The following is an 18,965-nucleotide window of genomic DNA, read 5'->3' on the forward strand; positions in this document are numbered from 1 at the left end:
GTGCAATGGACACAACCAATCCAGTGTCCACATAGAAGAGGTGGCATTGGATTGGGAAAAGTGGACATAATGGACAAAGGGTATGGGGAAAGGCAGGAAGAGATGAGAGGTGGAGGCGTCTTCGGGACATGGAGCTGCCCTGGATGGTGCTTCAGAGGTAATCACCGGACATTGTAAATCCTCACAGGGCCTACATGATGGAATAGAGGAGAGAATGGGCCATGATGTGAACCAATGTATATGAGGTGCAGAGGTGCCCAAAGATGTACTTACCAAATCCAATGGATGTGTCATGATGATGGGAACGAGTGTTGTTGGGGGGGGGGGAGAGGGGGGGTGGGGGGGCGGGGTTGAATGGGACCTCACATATATATTTTTAATGTAATATTATTACAAAGTCAATAAAAAATAAAAAAATTAAAAAAAAAAAAAAAAAAAAAAAAGATGACACTGGTTGAGTATAAAGAATTTGAAAGCCTGTAAATAAAAGTAACAGACCTTATGGGAATGAAAGACACAATAGATGAGATTAAAAATACATTAGAGGCACATAAGAGCAGGTTTGAAATCCTTTAAGACAGAATTAGTGATTTCAAAGACAGAACATCTGAACTAGAAAAGACAAGGGAAGAGAATAGAAAAAATGGAACAGAATCTCAGGAAATTGAATGACAATGCAAAATGCACAAACATTTGCATTATCAATGTCCAGAAGGTGAAGAGAATAGAAAAGACACAGAAAGGATATTATGACCAAAAAATTACCAACTCTTATGAAAGTCATAGATATCAATATCCAAAAAGGACAATGCATCCCAAACAGAATAAATCCAAATAGACCTACCCCAAGATACCTCCTAATCAGAATGACAAATACAAGAGATAAAGAGAGGATTCTGAAAGCAGCAAGAGAAAAGCAAACCATCACATACAAGAGAAACTTGATAAGATTAAGTGCTGACCTCTCATCAGAACCCATGGATGCAAGAAGAAAGTGGTATGATGTATTTAAGGTACTGAAAGAGAAAAACTGCCAACAAAGAATTCTGTATTCAGCAAAACTGTCCTTCAAAAATAAAGGGGAGTTCAAAGTCTTCACAGACAAACAAATACTGATAGATTATGTTACCAAAAGACCAGAATTATAAGAGATACTAAAGGGAGTGCTGCAGCCTGAAAGGAAAAAATAAGGGCAAGAGAATTGGAGAAGAATTTAGAAATGAAGATTATTAAGAATGGTAAGCTAAAAAGTAAGAAGACAGACAATGGAACGATATGACAACAAACAGCTGAAGGACAAAAGGGATGAAGTAATGCCTTTACATTAATAACACTGAATATTAATGGATTAAACACCCCAATCAAAAGACATAGACTGATAGAATGGATAAAAATATATATATGAGCCATCTATATGTTCTCTACAAGAGACCCGCCTGAGAGATAAGGACACAACCAGGTTAAAAATGAAAGGTTGGAAAAAGATATTCCATGCATAGTAACCAAAAAAAAAGACCAGAAAAAATAGATTTTAAATGCAAAATGGTTATAGGGGATGAAGAAGGTCATTATTAATAAAAGGGGCAATTCATCAAGAAGAAATAACTATGTTAAATATCTATGCACCTAACCTGAGTGTCCCAAGATACATGAGGCACACACTGGCAAAAGTGAAGGGAGAAATAGATGTCTCAACAATAATAGCTGGAGTTTTAATACACCACTCTCAGTATAGACCATCTGGATAGAGGATAAATAGAGAGCTTGAATAATATGATAAATGAATTATACCTAACAGACATCTATAGAGTATTGCACCCCAAAACAGCAGGATATACTTTCTTTTCAAGGGCTCATAGGTCCTTCTCCAAGATAGACCATATGTTGGGTCAAAGACAAGTCTCCATAAATTTAAAAAGCTTGAAATTATACAAAACATTTTCTCTGATCAAAACAGAATGAAACTGGAAATCAATAATGGATGGGAAAAGGGAAAATTCATAAATATATGGAGATTAAGCAACACACTTGTAAATGGGTCAAAGAAGAAATTGCAAGCGAATTCAGCAAATATCTTGAGGTGAATGAAAATGAGAACATAATAGACCAAAGCCTATGGGAGCCTAAAGAGGCCTGCACCAAATCTTGATGTCTATTTCCATCTTTCTCTCCCATTTTTCAGAAAGCACTGTTCCCTCCTTTCCCAAATAAATTCTTTTTACTGGTCTAACTGAAAAAAAAAAAAAACCCTATAGGACACTGCAGAGGCAGCGCTGAGAGGGAAATTTATAGCCCTCAATGCTTACATTAATAAAGAAGACCTAAAGGAAGTAGATGTGGCTCAAGTGATAGGGCCTCCACCTACCATATGGGAGGACCTGGGTTTGATCCCTGGGGCCTCCTGGTGAAAAAGAAGAAGAGAAAGCATGCCTGTGTGGTGACTGAGTGTTGGAGTGGCAAGCTGAGTGCTTGTGCAGTGAGTCAGTGCCCACACAAGTGAGTCATGCAGCAAGATGATGACACTACAAAAGAGAGACAAAGGGGAGAGTCAAGGTGAAGTGTAGCAGAAACCAGGAATTGAGGTGGCACAGCTAACAAGGAACCTCTCTCCATATCAGGGGTCCCCAGGATCAAAAATGAGAAGAAGAGAAGACCAAAAGAGAAATAGATACAGAAGATCGCACAGCAAATACATACAGACAGCAAAAACAGCAGGGTGGGGAAAGGGGGAGGATGAGGAGGAAATAAATAAATACATCTTTAAAAAAAAAGAAGTGCTAAAATTGAAGCTCTAACTGCACCCCTAGAGGAACTAGGAAAAGCACAGCAAACTAACCCCAAACCAAACAGAAGGAAAGAAATAGTAAAGATCAGAGCAGAAATAAATGAAGTCAAAAACAAAAAAGCAATAGGGAGGATCAACAAAATCAAAAGTTGGTTCTTTGAGAAGATCAACAAAATGGACAAACCCTTAGATAGACTGACAATGAAAAAAAGACAGAAGATGCAAATAAATAAAATCAGAAATGAGATGTGAGACATTACCACTGACCCCACAGAAATAAGAGAGATCATAAGAGGATACTATGAACAACTCAATGCCAAAAAAATAGACAATGTAGAGATGGACAAATTCCTAGAAACACACAAACCACCTACACTAACCCTAGAAGAAACAACAGACCTCAACAAACCATAAGATGAAGAGATTGAAATGGTCATCAAAAACCTCCCAAAGGCCCTAGTTTGGAATTTGTGCTCTTGAGCGTGATGGAGTTGGACTCAGATGTGACCTCTCTACACATGCCTCTTCTGTCCCTTTAATGAACTTCTGGTTGGCACCCATGAGACGTGAATCTCTGGATTGTCCATGTGACAGTTGGGCCGTGAGCCTCAGCGGTGTTGCAGCACCTACTCTCCAGTTCATTGGATTTACCCAGGTCAACTAACAGGGAGGTGAGGATGGAAAACCACCACACCAAGGAACCAAGAGAGTCTACAGCTATGGGCACAAAAGTCCCATCCACCAGCCAAGTGGGATCGAAGTCCCCTCTCAATTGAGAGGTGGAGAGGGCATCACCACCCCAGGTTCCTCAGGATGGAGGAATAAAATATGGATTACAGTGGACTTACTGGTATTCTAATATAGAATTATTGTGACTCTAGCAATGGAAAAGATTATATCATTGATGTGGAAATAGTGGCCATGGGAGTTGCTGAAGGCAGGGAGAGGGAAAAGGAGATATGATATGGGGGCATTTTTAGGACTTGGGGTTGTCCTGAATGATATTGCAGGGACAGATGCAGGACATTATATATCCTGCCATAACCCACTGAATGTACTGGGGGAGAGTGTAAACTACAATGTAAACTATAGTCATGCTGTGTGGCAGTGCTCCAAAATGTCGTCATCAATTGCAGTAAGTGTACCACACTAATGAAAGAAGCTGATGTGTGAAAAGTGGGGGGTGTGGGGAGTGGGACATATGGGAACCTCCTATATTTTTTAATATAACATTTTGTATGATATATGTATCTTTTAAGAATAAAAAACATTTTAAAAAATACATCCAACCATAAAAGTAAAAAATAAAATAAATTTTTAAAAACTCCTGAAGATGAAAAGCCCAGGACCAGATGGTTTCACAGGTGAATTTTTCAATCATTCAAAGGAGATCTAAGGACAATATTGCTCAAGCTCTTCCAAAAAATTGATCAGGAAAGAATGCTACCAAACTCATTCTATGAAGAGTATCCTATGTATTCTATGAACATTACCCTAATATCAAAACCAGATAAAGACACTAAAAAGAAAATTACAGACCAATATCTCTAATGAATATACATGCAAAAATCCTCAGCAAAATACTTGCAAACAGAATCCAAAAGCACATCTAAAAAATTATACACCATGATCAAGTGGGCTTTATCCAACGTATGCAAGGGTGGTTCAACACAAGAAAATCAATTATTGTAATAAATCACATTGATAAATTGAAAAAGAAAAAACCACATGATCCTCTCAATTGATGTAGAAAAGATATTTGACAAAACACAGCACCCTTTCTTGATAAAAACCCTCCAAAAGATAGGAATAGAAGCAACATTTCTCAATATAGTCAAGTACATATATGAAAAACCTACAGCTAGCATTGTACTCAAAGGCGAAAGAGTGAATGCTTTCCTCCTGAGGTTAAGAACAAAACAAGGATGCCCACTGTCACCATTGTTATTCAGTATTGTGATAGAGGTTTTAGCTAGAGCAATTAGGGTGGATAAAGAAGTAAAATGCACCCAAGTAGGGAAGGAAGAAGTAAAACTTTCACTCTCTGCTAATAATATATTATATCTAGAATCTCCTAAAAAATCCACAACAAAGCTACCAGAACTAATAGGTGAGTTTAGCAAAGTGGCAGGAAACAAGATTAATATGCCAAATCAATAATGTTTCTATACACTACTGATGTTCAATCTGAGGCAGAAATCAGAAAAAAATTCCATTTATAATAGCAACTAAAACAATCAAATATTTAGGATAAATATTGCTAAATTTTAGCAATTTAGGATAAACATTGCTAAAAGAAACTGAAGAGATCTTAAATAAATGGAAGGACACTTCATGTTCATGGATTGCAAGACTAAATATCATTACAATGTCAATGCTACCCAAACTGATTTACAGATTCAATGCAATCCCAATAAAAATCCCAACAGGCTTTTTTACAGAAGAGGAAAAAACAATTATCAAATTTATTTGGCAGGTTAAGGAACCACGAATAGCCAAAAAGATCAAAGTTGGAGGACTCTCACTTCCAGGCTTTAAAGCATATTACTTAGCCACAATAGTAAAAAAAAAAAAAAAAAAAATGCATGGTACTGGTACTGGGATAAAGACAGACACATTGACCAATGGAACTGAATCGAGTACTCAGAAATAGACCCTCATATCTACAGGCAAGTGATTTTTGACAAGGTAGTCAAGCCCTCCCAGTTCGGCCAGAACAATCTATTCAACAAATGATGCTGCGAGAACTGGACAACCATATCCAAAAGAAAGAAAGAAGACCCTTATCTCACACCATATACAAAAATTAACTCAAAATGGATCAAGGACCTAAACATAAACACCAAGACCATAAAACTCCTAGAAGAAAATGTAGGCAAACATCTTCAAGATCTTGCGGTAGGTATTTCTTAAACCTTACACCCAAAGCAGAGCAACAAAAGAAAAAAATAGATAAATGGGACCTCCTCAAAATTCAACACTTTTGCACCTCAAAGGACTTTGTCAAAAGGGTAAAAAGACAGCCAACTGGGAAGCGGACTTGGCCCAATGGATAGGGCATCCGCCTACCACATGGGAGGTCCACGGTTCAAACCCCAGGCCTCCTTGACCTGTGTGGAGTTGGCCCATGCACGCAAGGAGTGCCGTGCCACGCAGGGGTGTCCCGCACATAGGGGAGCCCCACATGCAAGGAGTGCACCCCATAAGGAGAGCCGCCCAGTGTGAAAGAAAGTTCAGCCTGCCCAAGAATGGCACCACACACACGGAGAGCTGACACAGCAAGATGATGCAACAAAAGGAAACACAGATTCCCAGTGCCACTGATAAGGATAGAAGCGGTCACAGAGGAACACACAGCAAATGGACACAGAGAGCAGACAACTGGGGTGTGGGGGTGAGGGGAAGGGGAGAGAAATAAATAAAAAATAAATCTTAAAAAAGAAAAAAAATAAGACAGCCGACTCAAAGGGAGAAAATATTTGGCAATCACGTATCTGTTAAGGGTTTAACATCCACGATATACAAAGAGATCATAAAATTCAACAATAAAAAAAGAAACTACCTGATTTTAAAAAGGGCAAAAGACTTGAAAAGACAATTGTTCAAAGAAGAAATACAAATGTTGAAGAAACACATGAAAAAATGTTCAACATCAGTAGGGATTAGGGAAATGCAAACCAAACTACAATTAGATATCATTTCACACCTATTAGACAGGCAACTATTAAAAAGTCAGAAAACTGTAAATGTCAGAGAGGATGTGGAGAGATAGGAATGCTTATTCACTGTTGGTGGGAATGTAGAATGGTACAGCCACTGTGGAGGACTGTTTGACAGTTCCTAAGGAAGTTGAATATAGACTTGCCATGTGACACAGCAATACCATTGCTAGGTATATACACAAGAGTAACTGATCAGTGACACATATAGATATCTGCACACTGATGTTCATAGCAGTGTTATTCCCAATACCCAAAAGCTGGAAACAACCCAGGTGTCCATCAACTGAAGAATGGACATACAAATTTTGATGTATACATACGATGGAATATTATGCAGCAGTATGAAGAAATGAAGTTTTGAAACATATGACAACATGGATGATCCTGGAAGATATTATGTTGAGTGAAGTACGTCAGACAAAAAGACAACTACTATATGATTGCCCTTTTATGAACGAAGCATATTATAGGAAATATAAATATATTATGTGAAATATGAATATGGGTAAAATGCCTATATAAGACCATTTTTCTCTGAAGCTGAACGAATGTAAATTAATACTACAAAATGTTATCGGACAAAAAAAAAAAAACATTTAATAAGTGAAGTAGACCAGACACAGAGTAGTATATTATATGATTCCATTTATATGAAATATAAACATAAATGAATTTATAAAGATGAAATGAGATTAGTTGTTATGTAGATCTGAGGAAGGAATGTTAAGGGGTATGGAGTCTTTCTTTTTGGAGTAATGAAATTGATCTAAAATTTTTGAGATGATGGATGTACAACATTGTGATTATACTAAAAGCAATTGATTATATACTTTGGATCAAAAAGCTAAAAACATGAGCTATCTACAGTGGGGGAAGCATACAGAGATTGAGAGGTGAGGAATTTTCTTGTTTGTTGTTTATTATTATTATTGAAATAATGAAAACGCTTTAATGATTGAAGTGATGAATGCACACCTATGTGATTGTGACAAATACTATTGATTGCACACTTTGGGTGAATTGCATGCTTTAATATGTATCAATAAAATTGATTTGTTAAAAAAAGATTGTAAATCTTTGGAATGAATGGAAACGGTTAAGGCATATTATGGTATTTGTAACGCGCAGTGCTATTATATCTATTATATGGGTATGACAGTGGTTGAAAGGGAAAATCTAAGCTCATGTATGTTACTAGAAGGAAAGCTAAAAACTGTAACATGGTACTGTATATGACAGTAAAACCTCATGTAAAACACAAATATGGGTAATATTACACTTATAAGACTGTTTTTGCAAAATATAAATACAAATATACTAAAGAGAAGGAAAAAGAATAGCAGCTATGTATGGCAGGGGAAGCACAGAGAGATTGAAACATGATGAATTTTGTTTGTGTTTTGTTTATTATTATTATTGGAAAAATGAAAGTACTCTAAGAATGACTGAAGTGATGAATGCCCAAATATGTGATTATGCTGAACACCGTTGATTTTACACTTTGGATGGATTTATGCTTTACTAATATATACCAATAAAATTGATTTGTTTAAAAAAAAAAAAAGAAATTGCACATTGGATTCACAAGACAGACGGGTGCAAGGCACTCTTGGAGCACCTAGCAGGGGTGTATCTATGGAGGTTGACATGGCAGTAGGTCTGGGAAGGCCTCTAGGATGTGCTATTTCAGTTGCCAGCTAAAGGATACCTATGTGGCATGGGGAAGAAGTTCTATAAAGAAGGAATGCTAAGGGGTGTGGAGTTTTTCTTTTTTGAAGTAATGGAATGATTCTAAAATTTTTTGTGGTTATAAAGGCACAACATTGTGATTATACTAAAAGCCATGATTATGCACTTTGTTTTTTGTTTTTTTTAAAGATTTATTTATTTAATTAATTCCCCCCTCTCCCCCGGTTGTCTGCTCTCTGTGTCTATTTGCTGCGTCTTGTTTCTTTGTCCACTTCTGTTGTCGTCAGCGGCACGGGAAGTGTGGGCGGCACCATTCCTGGGCAGGCTGCTCTTTCTTTCCCGCTGGGCGGCTCTCCTTACGGGCGCACTCCTTGCGCGTGGGGCTCCCCTAGGTGGGGGACACCCCTGCGTGGGGCGGCACTCCTTGCGCGCATCAGCACTGCGCATGGGCCAGCTCCACACGGGTCAAGGAGGCCCGGGGTTTGAACCACGGACCTCCCATGTGGTAGACGGACGCCCTAACCACTGGGCCAAGTCCGTTTCCCTGATTATGCACTTTGGATAAATCATATGGTATATGAAAATATCACTGTAAAACAGCTTAATAAACAAATAAATAATTGTGCAAAAATAGCCTGAAATAGCAACTACATACAGCAAGGGAAACAGATACTGAGAGGTGAAGAATTTATTGTCTGGTTTTTGTTTATTATTGAAACAATGAAATGCTCTAATAATGACTGAAGTGATGAATGCACAACTATATGATTTTACCAAAAACCATTGATTGTAACTTTGTATGAATTGTATGTTTTATTAATATGTATCAATAAAATTGATTTGTTTTAAAGGAGGAGGAGGAAGAAGAGGAATGGTATTTGCAAAATGCCCTGAGGCAGAAGCGAAATAGAAGAAAGGAACTGAAAGAAGGCCCTGTGACCCAGAGCAGAAGAGATTCAGGAGGGCGGAGCTAGCGTCTACAAGACTATAGAGGACTTGGTAAGATTTTGAATTTTATCCTAAGAATCACAATTTGAAGGTTTTTAAGCAGAGAACAGGTCACATCAGCTTTTTACCTTTAGAAGACCCCTCCCCATTCCCCACTGTTATTTTCTGTGAAAAATGGATAAGGGCTGGCAAGACTGGAGGGGTTATGTCCAGGTGTGGACCTGGAGATGGCAGGATTAGAGCTTTACCAGGAGGAACCAAGGAAAAGACAAGGCGAGAGGGAGTTTAGGCTATAGGTGAGAGGTGGACTACAATGATATGACATGGGATAGGCCATGTGGGAAGGGTCAGGCACAGTAGGAGTGACAGTGAGGGGTGATCAGTGGACTGGAGGCCCTGCTGAAGCCAAGGGCTGTCATAGCGGAAGTAGATAAGAGAGCAAGCTGGAAAGACAGGATGTTGGAGTACACAGAGATTTCAGAGGCAGAACCATTTCAGACGGTGACAGTATCCAAATGTGGCTTGGCAAAGGAAGGTTAGGGAGAAGTGGAAGAGGAGGGCACTAAAGATGAGAAGGTGAAAGAACAGAGTCCAGAGAGCTGAAGAGGCCCTTGTAAGTTGGCTCTGAGCCTTTCTCCTGGGAGAAGCAGAGACGCTCAACCATGTGCAGGGCCTTCCTGAATGACAGAAATAGAGCTCATAGAAGGGCTTCAGAAAAATTCTTACATCTTCTCAAGCCTTCCTCTTCCCCCTGCTCCCAAAATGCTTGACTTGACTAAATACGAGCAGTCATCACAACCATCATTTAGAGATCCATAATTATTTTACATGAATTATTATTCCTTGGGTAACAGTATAGATTATGTGCATATGAATTACTGATTATAACCCTGCTCCCCATCCCCACTGCCCCACTTTGTGACTTTGTCACTGTCCACTACCCTGCTTGCACAATACATGTGACTCCAAATTTGGTCCCTCTTCCTAGACGATAAGGCCAAGGGCAGGTCATGAAGCTTCCTTCACAGTTCTTAGTACAATGCCTAGTATGTAGTAGACACACAACAAAGAATGAAGCAATCTCATTTATATAAAGTTCAAAGCTGGCAAAATTAATGTATGGTATTAAAGTCAGGATAATGATTTTACCTGTGGCAGAGGCAATGACTGAAAGGAGTAGTAATTTTCCATCTCTTGATCTGAGTGTTTATATGGATGTGTTCACCGGAAAAATTCATTGGTCTGTATAATTATAATTTATACACTTATTTGTATGTATGTTACATTTCAATACTTTTTTAATGGACAAATGAATGAATCAATCAAGCAGTGATGGAAACTAACTTAGCTTAAATTTGAAGTGTGGAATTCAAATAGGAAGCTAAGGTAGGGGTCAGCAAACTTTTTTCTGTAAACAGCCAGATAGTAAATATTTTAGATTTGGAAGTCATACCGTCTCTTTCATAACTACTCAAAACCATAGTGCAAAAGCAGCTATATATAATACATAAATGAATGAACATGGTTGTGTTCCAATAAAACTTTAAGAACATTGAAATTTGATTTTCTTAGAATTTTCACATGCCACAAAATATTCATTCTTTTGCTTTTTTTTTTTCCTCCAGCCACCTAAAGCTATAAAAACCATTCTTAGGTCCCAGAGACAGATAAAGTAGATACAACCCCAGGTATTGGTTCTTCTGAGGGCTATGGAAACCCACAGGTTTTCTCTGGTCATGGCAGATGGAGTTCAGTGCCATGTCAGTTGGCCCTACTTTGGAGTTTGTGTTTCTGTGTGATGGAGCTGGACTCAGATGTGATCTTTGTTCACAAGCCTCTCCTGTTACTTTTACCAGAACTGTAGTTGGTGCTGGGGTTTAATATACCCAGGGGATCTGAATCTCTTATCTTACCATGTGACAGCCAGGCCCTGAGCCTCAACAGACTTCAGCTCCTACACTCTGGTTTATTGGACTTACCCTTCTCAGCTAACATGGAAGTGAAGAAGGTCAACCACCACACCAGAGAGCCAAGAGTGCCTACAACTGAAAGCAGGAGGATTGCATCCAGCATCCATGTGGAATCTAAGTCCCTTCTTGATATAGATGTGGAGTAGACACAACCATTCCAAGGTCCACAGGACAGAGGAATAGAGTATGGATTAGAGTGGATTACTGATATTCTATTCATGAACTATTGTGATTAGTAATCAAAGAAAATGTGGCATTGGTGTGGAGAAAGTGGCCATGGTGGCTGCTGGGAGTAGGGAATGGGAGGAAGGGATGAGATGTGGGGGTGTTTTCGGGACTTGGAGTTGTCCTGGGTGGTTACCGGACATTGTATGTCCTCCCATGTTCCACTGGGTGGAATGTGGGAGAGTGTGGGCTATGATGTGGACCATTGACCATGAGGTGCAGCAATGCTCAGAGATGTAGTCACCAAATGCAATGAATGTCTCATGATGATGGCAGAGATTGTTGTTATGTGGGGAGGAGTGGGGTGAGGGGGGTGGTGGGGGTATATGGGGACCTCATATTTTTTTAATGTAATATTAAAAAAATAAAGACAAAACAAAAAACAAAAAAAAAAAAACATTCTTAGCTCTCTTGCCATTCAAAAACAGGCTGCAGGCATGATTTGACCCACAGGAAGTAGTTTGCTGGCCCCAGCACTGAGGGAAAGTGCATATAAAACATTTCCTGGGCCTCAAGCCCTCTCCTACCTTTATATGTAGGCAGACACTCCATCTTGTCACCACACGGGTATTTACTGTCCCGTGGTTTGATGGGGTCCGCTCGACAGGCAGGGTACGAGTTGTAATCTTGTTTATATGTCGTGAGCAAATCCATATTCTCTTCACTTGGGATGAACTGGTCTGGCTGGTGGACTTTCACTGGCAATATTTTGTGAGGCCCAAAATCTCTCCTGTGAGGAAGATAAGCATATGCCATTTGGGGCCTTGGCTAGGAATAAGATTTCCTTTTTCCATTCAACCCAGTTCTATAAATGTTTGCTGAGAAGTCACTTTCTCCTATCCCCCAGCCCCCACTGTCCTTCCTCCTCTATTTCACTTTTGAAGAGGGAATCACCAGTGCCTTCTCATGACAATCAGACACCTGGACATCATCTCAGATCCCACACCACCCCAGACAACTATTCATCAAGCCCGGCCTACCTTGACGCATCGGTGCTTCTCCCTTGTTCAACCCATACCGTCTCTCACTGGGAGCATATGTCAGTCTACCACCTGGGCCTCCTGCTTCATTCCCACCACTTTTATTTCAATCCCCATAGTGTGGCCTGAACAGACTCTCAAAAACAAACATCGGATCATTCCACTCCCCAGCTTAAAATCTTTCCAAAAGTCCAAACTTTCTAGCATGGATTATAAGTTTTCTGAAACCTGGCCCCAATTTACTCCCCAAGTTTTCCTCTCCTACCACCCTCCCTCATCCCACCTTCCAAACACACTGGACCACTGAAAAGGGTCTCTCTCTGTGCCTGTTCAATTCACCATCCTTCCCCCAACCCCTTCACTGAGAAGCTCACTTCTATTTCTCAATATTACACCTCCTTCTCTATGCTCCTAGTAGCTTCTCCTGCTAACATTTATCTCCTTCCTCTACTTGACCTTACAGAAAACCCAGAAGGAAAAACACGTGTATAAATGGAGCACCAAGTCTTTAGCTTCTCTGCTATCAGACATCAGCACCCCCATTATTTCAAGAAATATGAAAACAATAGAAGAGACAAGGCATGATGGCCTTCACTAAACAAGAAGCTGTACCTTCTCCTTGCACCCACAGTTATAAAAGGCCACAATGTGACTGAGACATCACCAGGAATCACCAGGCAACACCAGAGTTTAGCCTGGGCTCACACTGCCCACGAGGGCAGTCTCAACTTCCCATTTTTCAGTGTAACTCTTTTAAGCAAACATTTCCCCCAAGGGCTTCTACTTTACACAATGGACCATTTTTGCCTAGAACCCATTTATCCAACTGAACAAGAAAAGGCGGATTATCCCTGATGGTGCTTGCCAGAGCAGCCTCGCCAAGGGAAGGGGAAGGTTTCCAGACAGGAAAACATTAGGCCCAAACACCAATAAAACCTACTTCCCGGCCAAAATCTACAGCAGCATTACTGAGCCACGCTTCACTAGCAAAGGTAACACGCTCCACTGTAGCCTGTCTTGTATGAATTATACACATGATTGTCAATAAACCTGCGCTGGGTACTGAAAATGCTGTGGGATGTGAGGAGGGAGTTAGGAAGCAGGAGAATTAGTCTCTCCAGGGCTCTAAGGAGGAAACAAGAGATGCTTCAGTTGAACTCCCAGTAACCCCTCTGGGTAGATTTTTAAATATACCTTAGCAGCAGTTACAGAGCTCTACAACCTGGGCTCTATTCTCCAGAGTCCCCTCTGTTGGCAAACAGCAAGGCAAAGTTGAGTGACTGGAAGCAGCTGGGGGCTGGCTAAGCTAATCAGGGCATAGAGGGACCAGGCTACAAAAGAACCCAAGGGTCAGCTGCACACTTCGACCCTTCTTAATGTACAAGTACCTGGCTTGGCATCTGTTCATTACTAAACCAAATGCAGCAGGAATTAGGAGTGTGGGGCCCCAGGAGGCAGAGAGAAATGGAAATGCACTGAAAACCCTGGTTGAAAACCAGTTAACTGGAAAAGGGCTTTCTGCCAGAAAGTTTTGTTTTGTTTTTTTAAAATACTTATTTATTTATTCCCTCCCCCCCCCCCCCCCTTGTTTTGTGCTCACTGTCTGCTCACTGTCCATTCCCTGTGTGTTGTTCTGTGTCTGTTTGTCTTCCCTTTAGGCAGCACTGGGAACTGATCCTGGGACCTCCAGAATGGGAGAGAGGTGTTCAAGATGCTCAATCTCTTGCACCACCTCAGCTCCCTAGTCTGCTGCGTCTCTTATTGTCTCTTCTCTGTGTCTCTTTCTGTTGCATCATCTTGCCCCACCAGCTATCTGCTCAGGCAAGCTTGCCGCACGGGCCAGCACTCCACTCAGGCCAGCTCGCCGCATGGGCCAGCACTCTGTATGGCTCAGTTCTCCATTCAGGCCAGCTTGCCTTCACTAGGAGGCACCAGGAATTGAACCCTGGACCTCCATATGGTAGATGGGAGCCCAATCACTTGAGCCACATCCACTTCTCAAGTTTGGTTTTGAGGGAAGTGCTCCCAAGGGAAATTGAGAAGAGGAGGCAGAGTGGGATTTGGAGGCAACCTGAGACCTGCATCCCCACATAAACACTGTGTTCAGTGACTGCCACCCTCTTCACTTCCTAGGAGTTTCAGGAGATGCTGAAGGCAAGCAATGAGGAGCAAAGCCAGATGCCTCAAGTTCTCCCAAAACCGAAGGAGCCAGGGTTTTCCAGCTGTGGGCCTGCTCCTCTCAGGGACCCAAGGATGGAGGTCATGACATTTCTATCTACCGTTACTCCTCCTGAGGGAACCCATTTCCTCTCAGAGATGCTGCAAGAACCTCGCCTAAAGAACTGCCAGGTTCTCTGACAACTAAAACCTGCTTAAAGCCCTTATCTCCTGCCACTTCTACAGGACAAGAAGAGATAAATGTCCACAACCTGATTCACCAGCTCACAGACTTCTTATGTGGGTTTCTCAAGACCAAGCTGACACAGCACAAACCTGCTCACCAATTGCTACACCAGTACAAAATTCAAGATACTCTGTGGAAGTACATCTATGCTGAATATATTGACCAGCTAAAACTAAGGTAAATGATGTTGGGGGTGGGAATCTACCTGTGAAGACTGGAATTTTTTCATTCAAAATTTGATCCACTTATACCCAAAACAACATATATATATATATACACACATATATATATGTATGTATGTATGCACATGTATATAGAGAGAGAACAAGAGAGAGAGATAGCATAAGAGTAAATTTAATCAGAATTTGTGTTTCTCATGTTTTTATGTTGAAAACATTCACTTTAACCTATCATTAACTACAACATAACCGTATGTCCCAATCTCACATAATTGTACAACCTTAAGTCCATGTAAAAGAAAAGTATTTTTATTCTTTTCAGAAATTGCTCAAATTTAGTAGCTTTAAAAAAAAAAAAAAGAACACTGGCACCCCTCTCTCTCCCAATGGTATATTTCCTAGTCGCTGTGCCCATTGTGACTAGGAATCAAAAAAAAATACAGGTGAAAGATGAAAGGTTTCTTTCAGTGTAGGTAAGTAGCTATAAAAGTTATATGGTATGGAAGGACATGAGTTAAACTCAGAGTTAAGTAAAGGTTAAAGTGGCCCCACTGGGAAAGTCATAACAACTTGACTTCAAATCATTTGGCAAAGCTAAAGAAAGGTGCTTGACAAGAATCTGACAACAGGAAAGAGAAAATAAGGACAGCTAACCAGGGGTCATGAGCCTACAAGTCAGAAATGGATATTTTCACAGTGATGAAGAGGGTCAAGCAATAGATACACATATACATATATACCTTTTTTTATCTATGTAAACTTCAGAGTTTGTTAGTGTATTTAAATAATCACAGTAATCAATCATATTAAAACAGAATCAATTTTCAGAGGAGTCACTCCTCCTGCCCAAAGCAAATCTGTTCACCTCTGTCTTGAATACATCCCTTCCCTCTTTTTCAGGAACTTCATCTATCAACCATCTCCTGATCTGTGGTTTAACCTCTTTCTCCTTACCAGCTCCTTTCTATCAGTATTTAAGCACGCTCCAGTCTCTCCCATCTTTAAAGAAAAAAATCTAAAGACACAACGCTCGCTGGACTCCACTCTTCTCCCCTTCTCTGCCCTACAAAGAGCTCTCCACAGGTACAGATTCTATTTACTCACCTCCCACTCACACTCCACCTACATTATTTGATTCTACTCATTCCTTGCTCTAGCCAAGGCCCACTAAGTACCAGCTTGTTTCCAGATCCAACCACTATTCTTAGTACTTATCTGACTGCACCCCCTTAGCATCCATCCACTCTCTCCCCCTTGACTTTTCTGATACCATGCCTCATGATCTGTGTTCCTTCTCAGTCTCCTCTACGGGGTTTTTCCCTTTGTCTAGTCAGTGGATGTGATTTATTTCATCACTTCCATTATATAATTCTAAAACTTCCCAGCATCAAAAGGCACCCTCTAAGGAACCACCAGGTTATCCCAGGCGAATTGGAGAGCCCATCCCAGTGCACTGAAAAAGAGCCCTAGGCTGAATCACAAGGCTTGGGTCTTCCCTGAGATCCGGATAGGACACCCAAAGACCTCTTATCTTCACTGTGACAGATGGAATTACAAGTACATGCCCTCCAAGGTCCAAGTTACATGGGTAACTATTCTCCTCTACTATCTTAACCTCTGAACCCTCAACTAAGGCTGAAGGTTTGTCAATACTTTGTATACATTCTCGACAAAATATATATTAATAAAAAAAAAAAAAATCAAAGCACTAAAGAGCTACTAAAATAGGCAGATTCTGGAGGAAAGCCAACAGGTATAAGAAGGGAAAGGCCCTGGGTGGGTCTTTATGCCTAAGTTCCATTTCTTTCCTAGTTCCTAGACTGAAGGCAGGCCCTGGTCTGTGCCATGCAGGGCAGCTAAAATGCAAACAGAGAAATTTCAGTCTTTCTTGACTAAAGAACTGGAAGGCCAAGTTTGAGGCAACCTTAGGTGCTAGAAAGTGAGGGGGGAATCCTGGAAAGAAGAAAGGCAGAGACAGAAAATCCCAAATTCTATTTATCACCTAGGTCCAAATCTCTGGCTGACCCCCAAACCTCACTGCAGAGGGCAGACTTACAGCAAACACACTAAAGACAAAGAACTGAACCAAGATTTGAGCTGCCACCTAAGACATAGACTTTGCATTTTGAATTCAATCAAGTTAACTGCCCACACAAATTTTAAAAACTCAACACTTCAAAGGAATGTAAAAGAATTCAGAGTCTACACAACATAAGATTCATAATGTCCAGGATCAATCAAAAAATACTTGACATACACACAGGAAAATGTGACCCATTCTCAAGAAATATAGATAGCCAGGGAGACCAACCTCAGGCTGACCCAGATATTGAAAATAGCAAAGACTGTAAAGCAACTATTTTAATTATGTCCAATGATGAGAAGAAAAATAAGGTCATATTAAATTTAAAAAGAGGAAATTCCAGCATAGAAACTATAAAAGAGAACCAAATGTAAATTCTAATATTGAAATATATATTACCTGAAATAAAGCATTCATTGGACGGGTTTAATAGCAAAATAGAGATGATGAAGGAAATATGCAGTGAACTTTGAAGAAAGAGCAACAGGAATTATCGAATCTGAGTTTTTTAAAAAAATGGGGGAGCGGATGAACAGTCTCACAGGCAGAGAAAATATTTGAAGAAATAATGGCCAAATTATTCCCAATTTTAATGAAGGCTGTATAATGTCTAAGACAATCCAAAGGCTCTCCATCATTCTGTTGATGCACCACTCCCACCCTTATCTTCTCTGCTTCCCAATCACACTTCTTCCTGCCTCACAATCATTACCCATACTATTCTCTCTGCTCAGGACACTCTTTTCTCATCCTGTACTTTTACCTTCAGGTCTCAGCAGACGCGTCAATAAGAAGACTCCTTGATAACCCCAAGTGCTAGCTAGATGCCTCTTCCATTCATTCCTCTAATACCACATATCCCCCATTGTCATATAATAATATTAATATTTGTTGAGACCTTAGTAGGTATCAGGAAATAGTCTAAAACCTTTACAGGTATTTTCTCCTTTGATGCTCATAACAACCCTATGACTTACGTACAGAAAAGCAGAAAGAAAGGAGTTTGGAATTCTCCTACCACAAAATCGTTGTTAAAATGCTAGCAAATAGTAAAATGAAAATTTCAAGTTTTATAAATATCATACCTTTATTTTTTTTTCCTAATCACCTTTCTTTTTTTTTTATTGACTTTGTAATAATATTACATTAAATATATATATATATATGAGGTCTCATTCAACCCCACCACCCCCACCCCACCTCTCCTTTAAACAAAGGCATCAACTTGGCTGAGGTAAAAAAGATATGATCTGAGATCACTTTGAAATTAATCTGAAAATATTTTTCTATTATAAGACTTGGTTAAGTTTCTCAGAGGAAATATTATGACAACAGAGGTAATTTTGCCTCTAATAAATAGCCATGCAAATCCAGGTTTATGACTTCTTCTAAAACTGCCCAGGCAAGTCCAATGCTGAGAACTTTTTCTGCATGTCTCCATTAATTCTCAGGCCCAGCGTGTGGAGGGTAGTAAGGACATTCCCAGAGATCTGGGTCTGGAAATCAATTATATATTTGGACAGAAAATGTATAAAATGCATAAAATTCAATAGGTAGGAAATGATCTAAGCTCACTGCCAGTTTTCTTGCTTCTTTCATGGTTCTTGGGGAGGATACCACAAACTCTTTTAGCTCTTCCCTCCCTCACTCTCCTTTGTTCAACAAAGGAGTCATGCCAATGAATGAAAGAAACTGCTACTAATTCCCTGCCCTCTGTTTTTGAGCCAAATCCATCAAGCCTGAACCTGATTCCATTGTCCTCCCTATACCTCCATTCCCCCTACCCATGGCCCCACTCTCTTTAGGTAAAGGTCTAACACCATTTGAAGACTCATCTCTTTCCTCTGAGGCTATTCATTTTGCCCATCTTTCAAGAACCAGGCTAACAGAAATGTTCCAAAATGAGTCCCAGGTGTTTTACATGGTGACATGCCTAAGGGCAAATGAGGCTTGAAGTGCAAACCTCTTATTCATAAGTTG

The 18,965-nt window shown here is 40.1% G+C and overlaps 1 protein-coding gene across 1 annotated transcript in view; it reads right to left on the bottom strand.

Annotated features, from left to right (window-relative positions):
* SAXO1 (stabilizer of axonemal microtubules 1) overlaps positions 1-18,965 on the bottom strand; it is a 152,353-nt gene that overhangs the window by 22,671 nt on the left and 110,717 nt on the right. Inside the window, exon 3 of the mRNA XM_012527885.2 lies at positions 11,867-12,069. Within this exon, the coding sequence (XP_012383339.2) occupies positions 11,867-12,069 (203 nt within the window). The remainder of the gene's footprint in view (positions 1-11,866; positions 12,070-18,965) is intronic.

This window comes from Dasypus novemcinctus, chromosome 8 (assembly GCF_030445035.2).
Source record: "Dasypus novemcinctus isolate mDasNov1 chromosome 8, mDasNov1.1.hap2, whole genome shotgun sequence".
Lineage (NCBI taxonomy): Eukaryota > Metazoa > Chordata > Mammalia > Cingulata > Dasypodidae > Dasypus > Dasypus novemcinctus.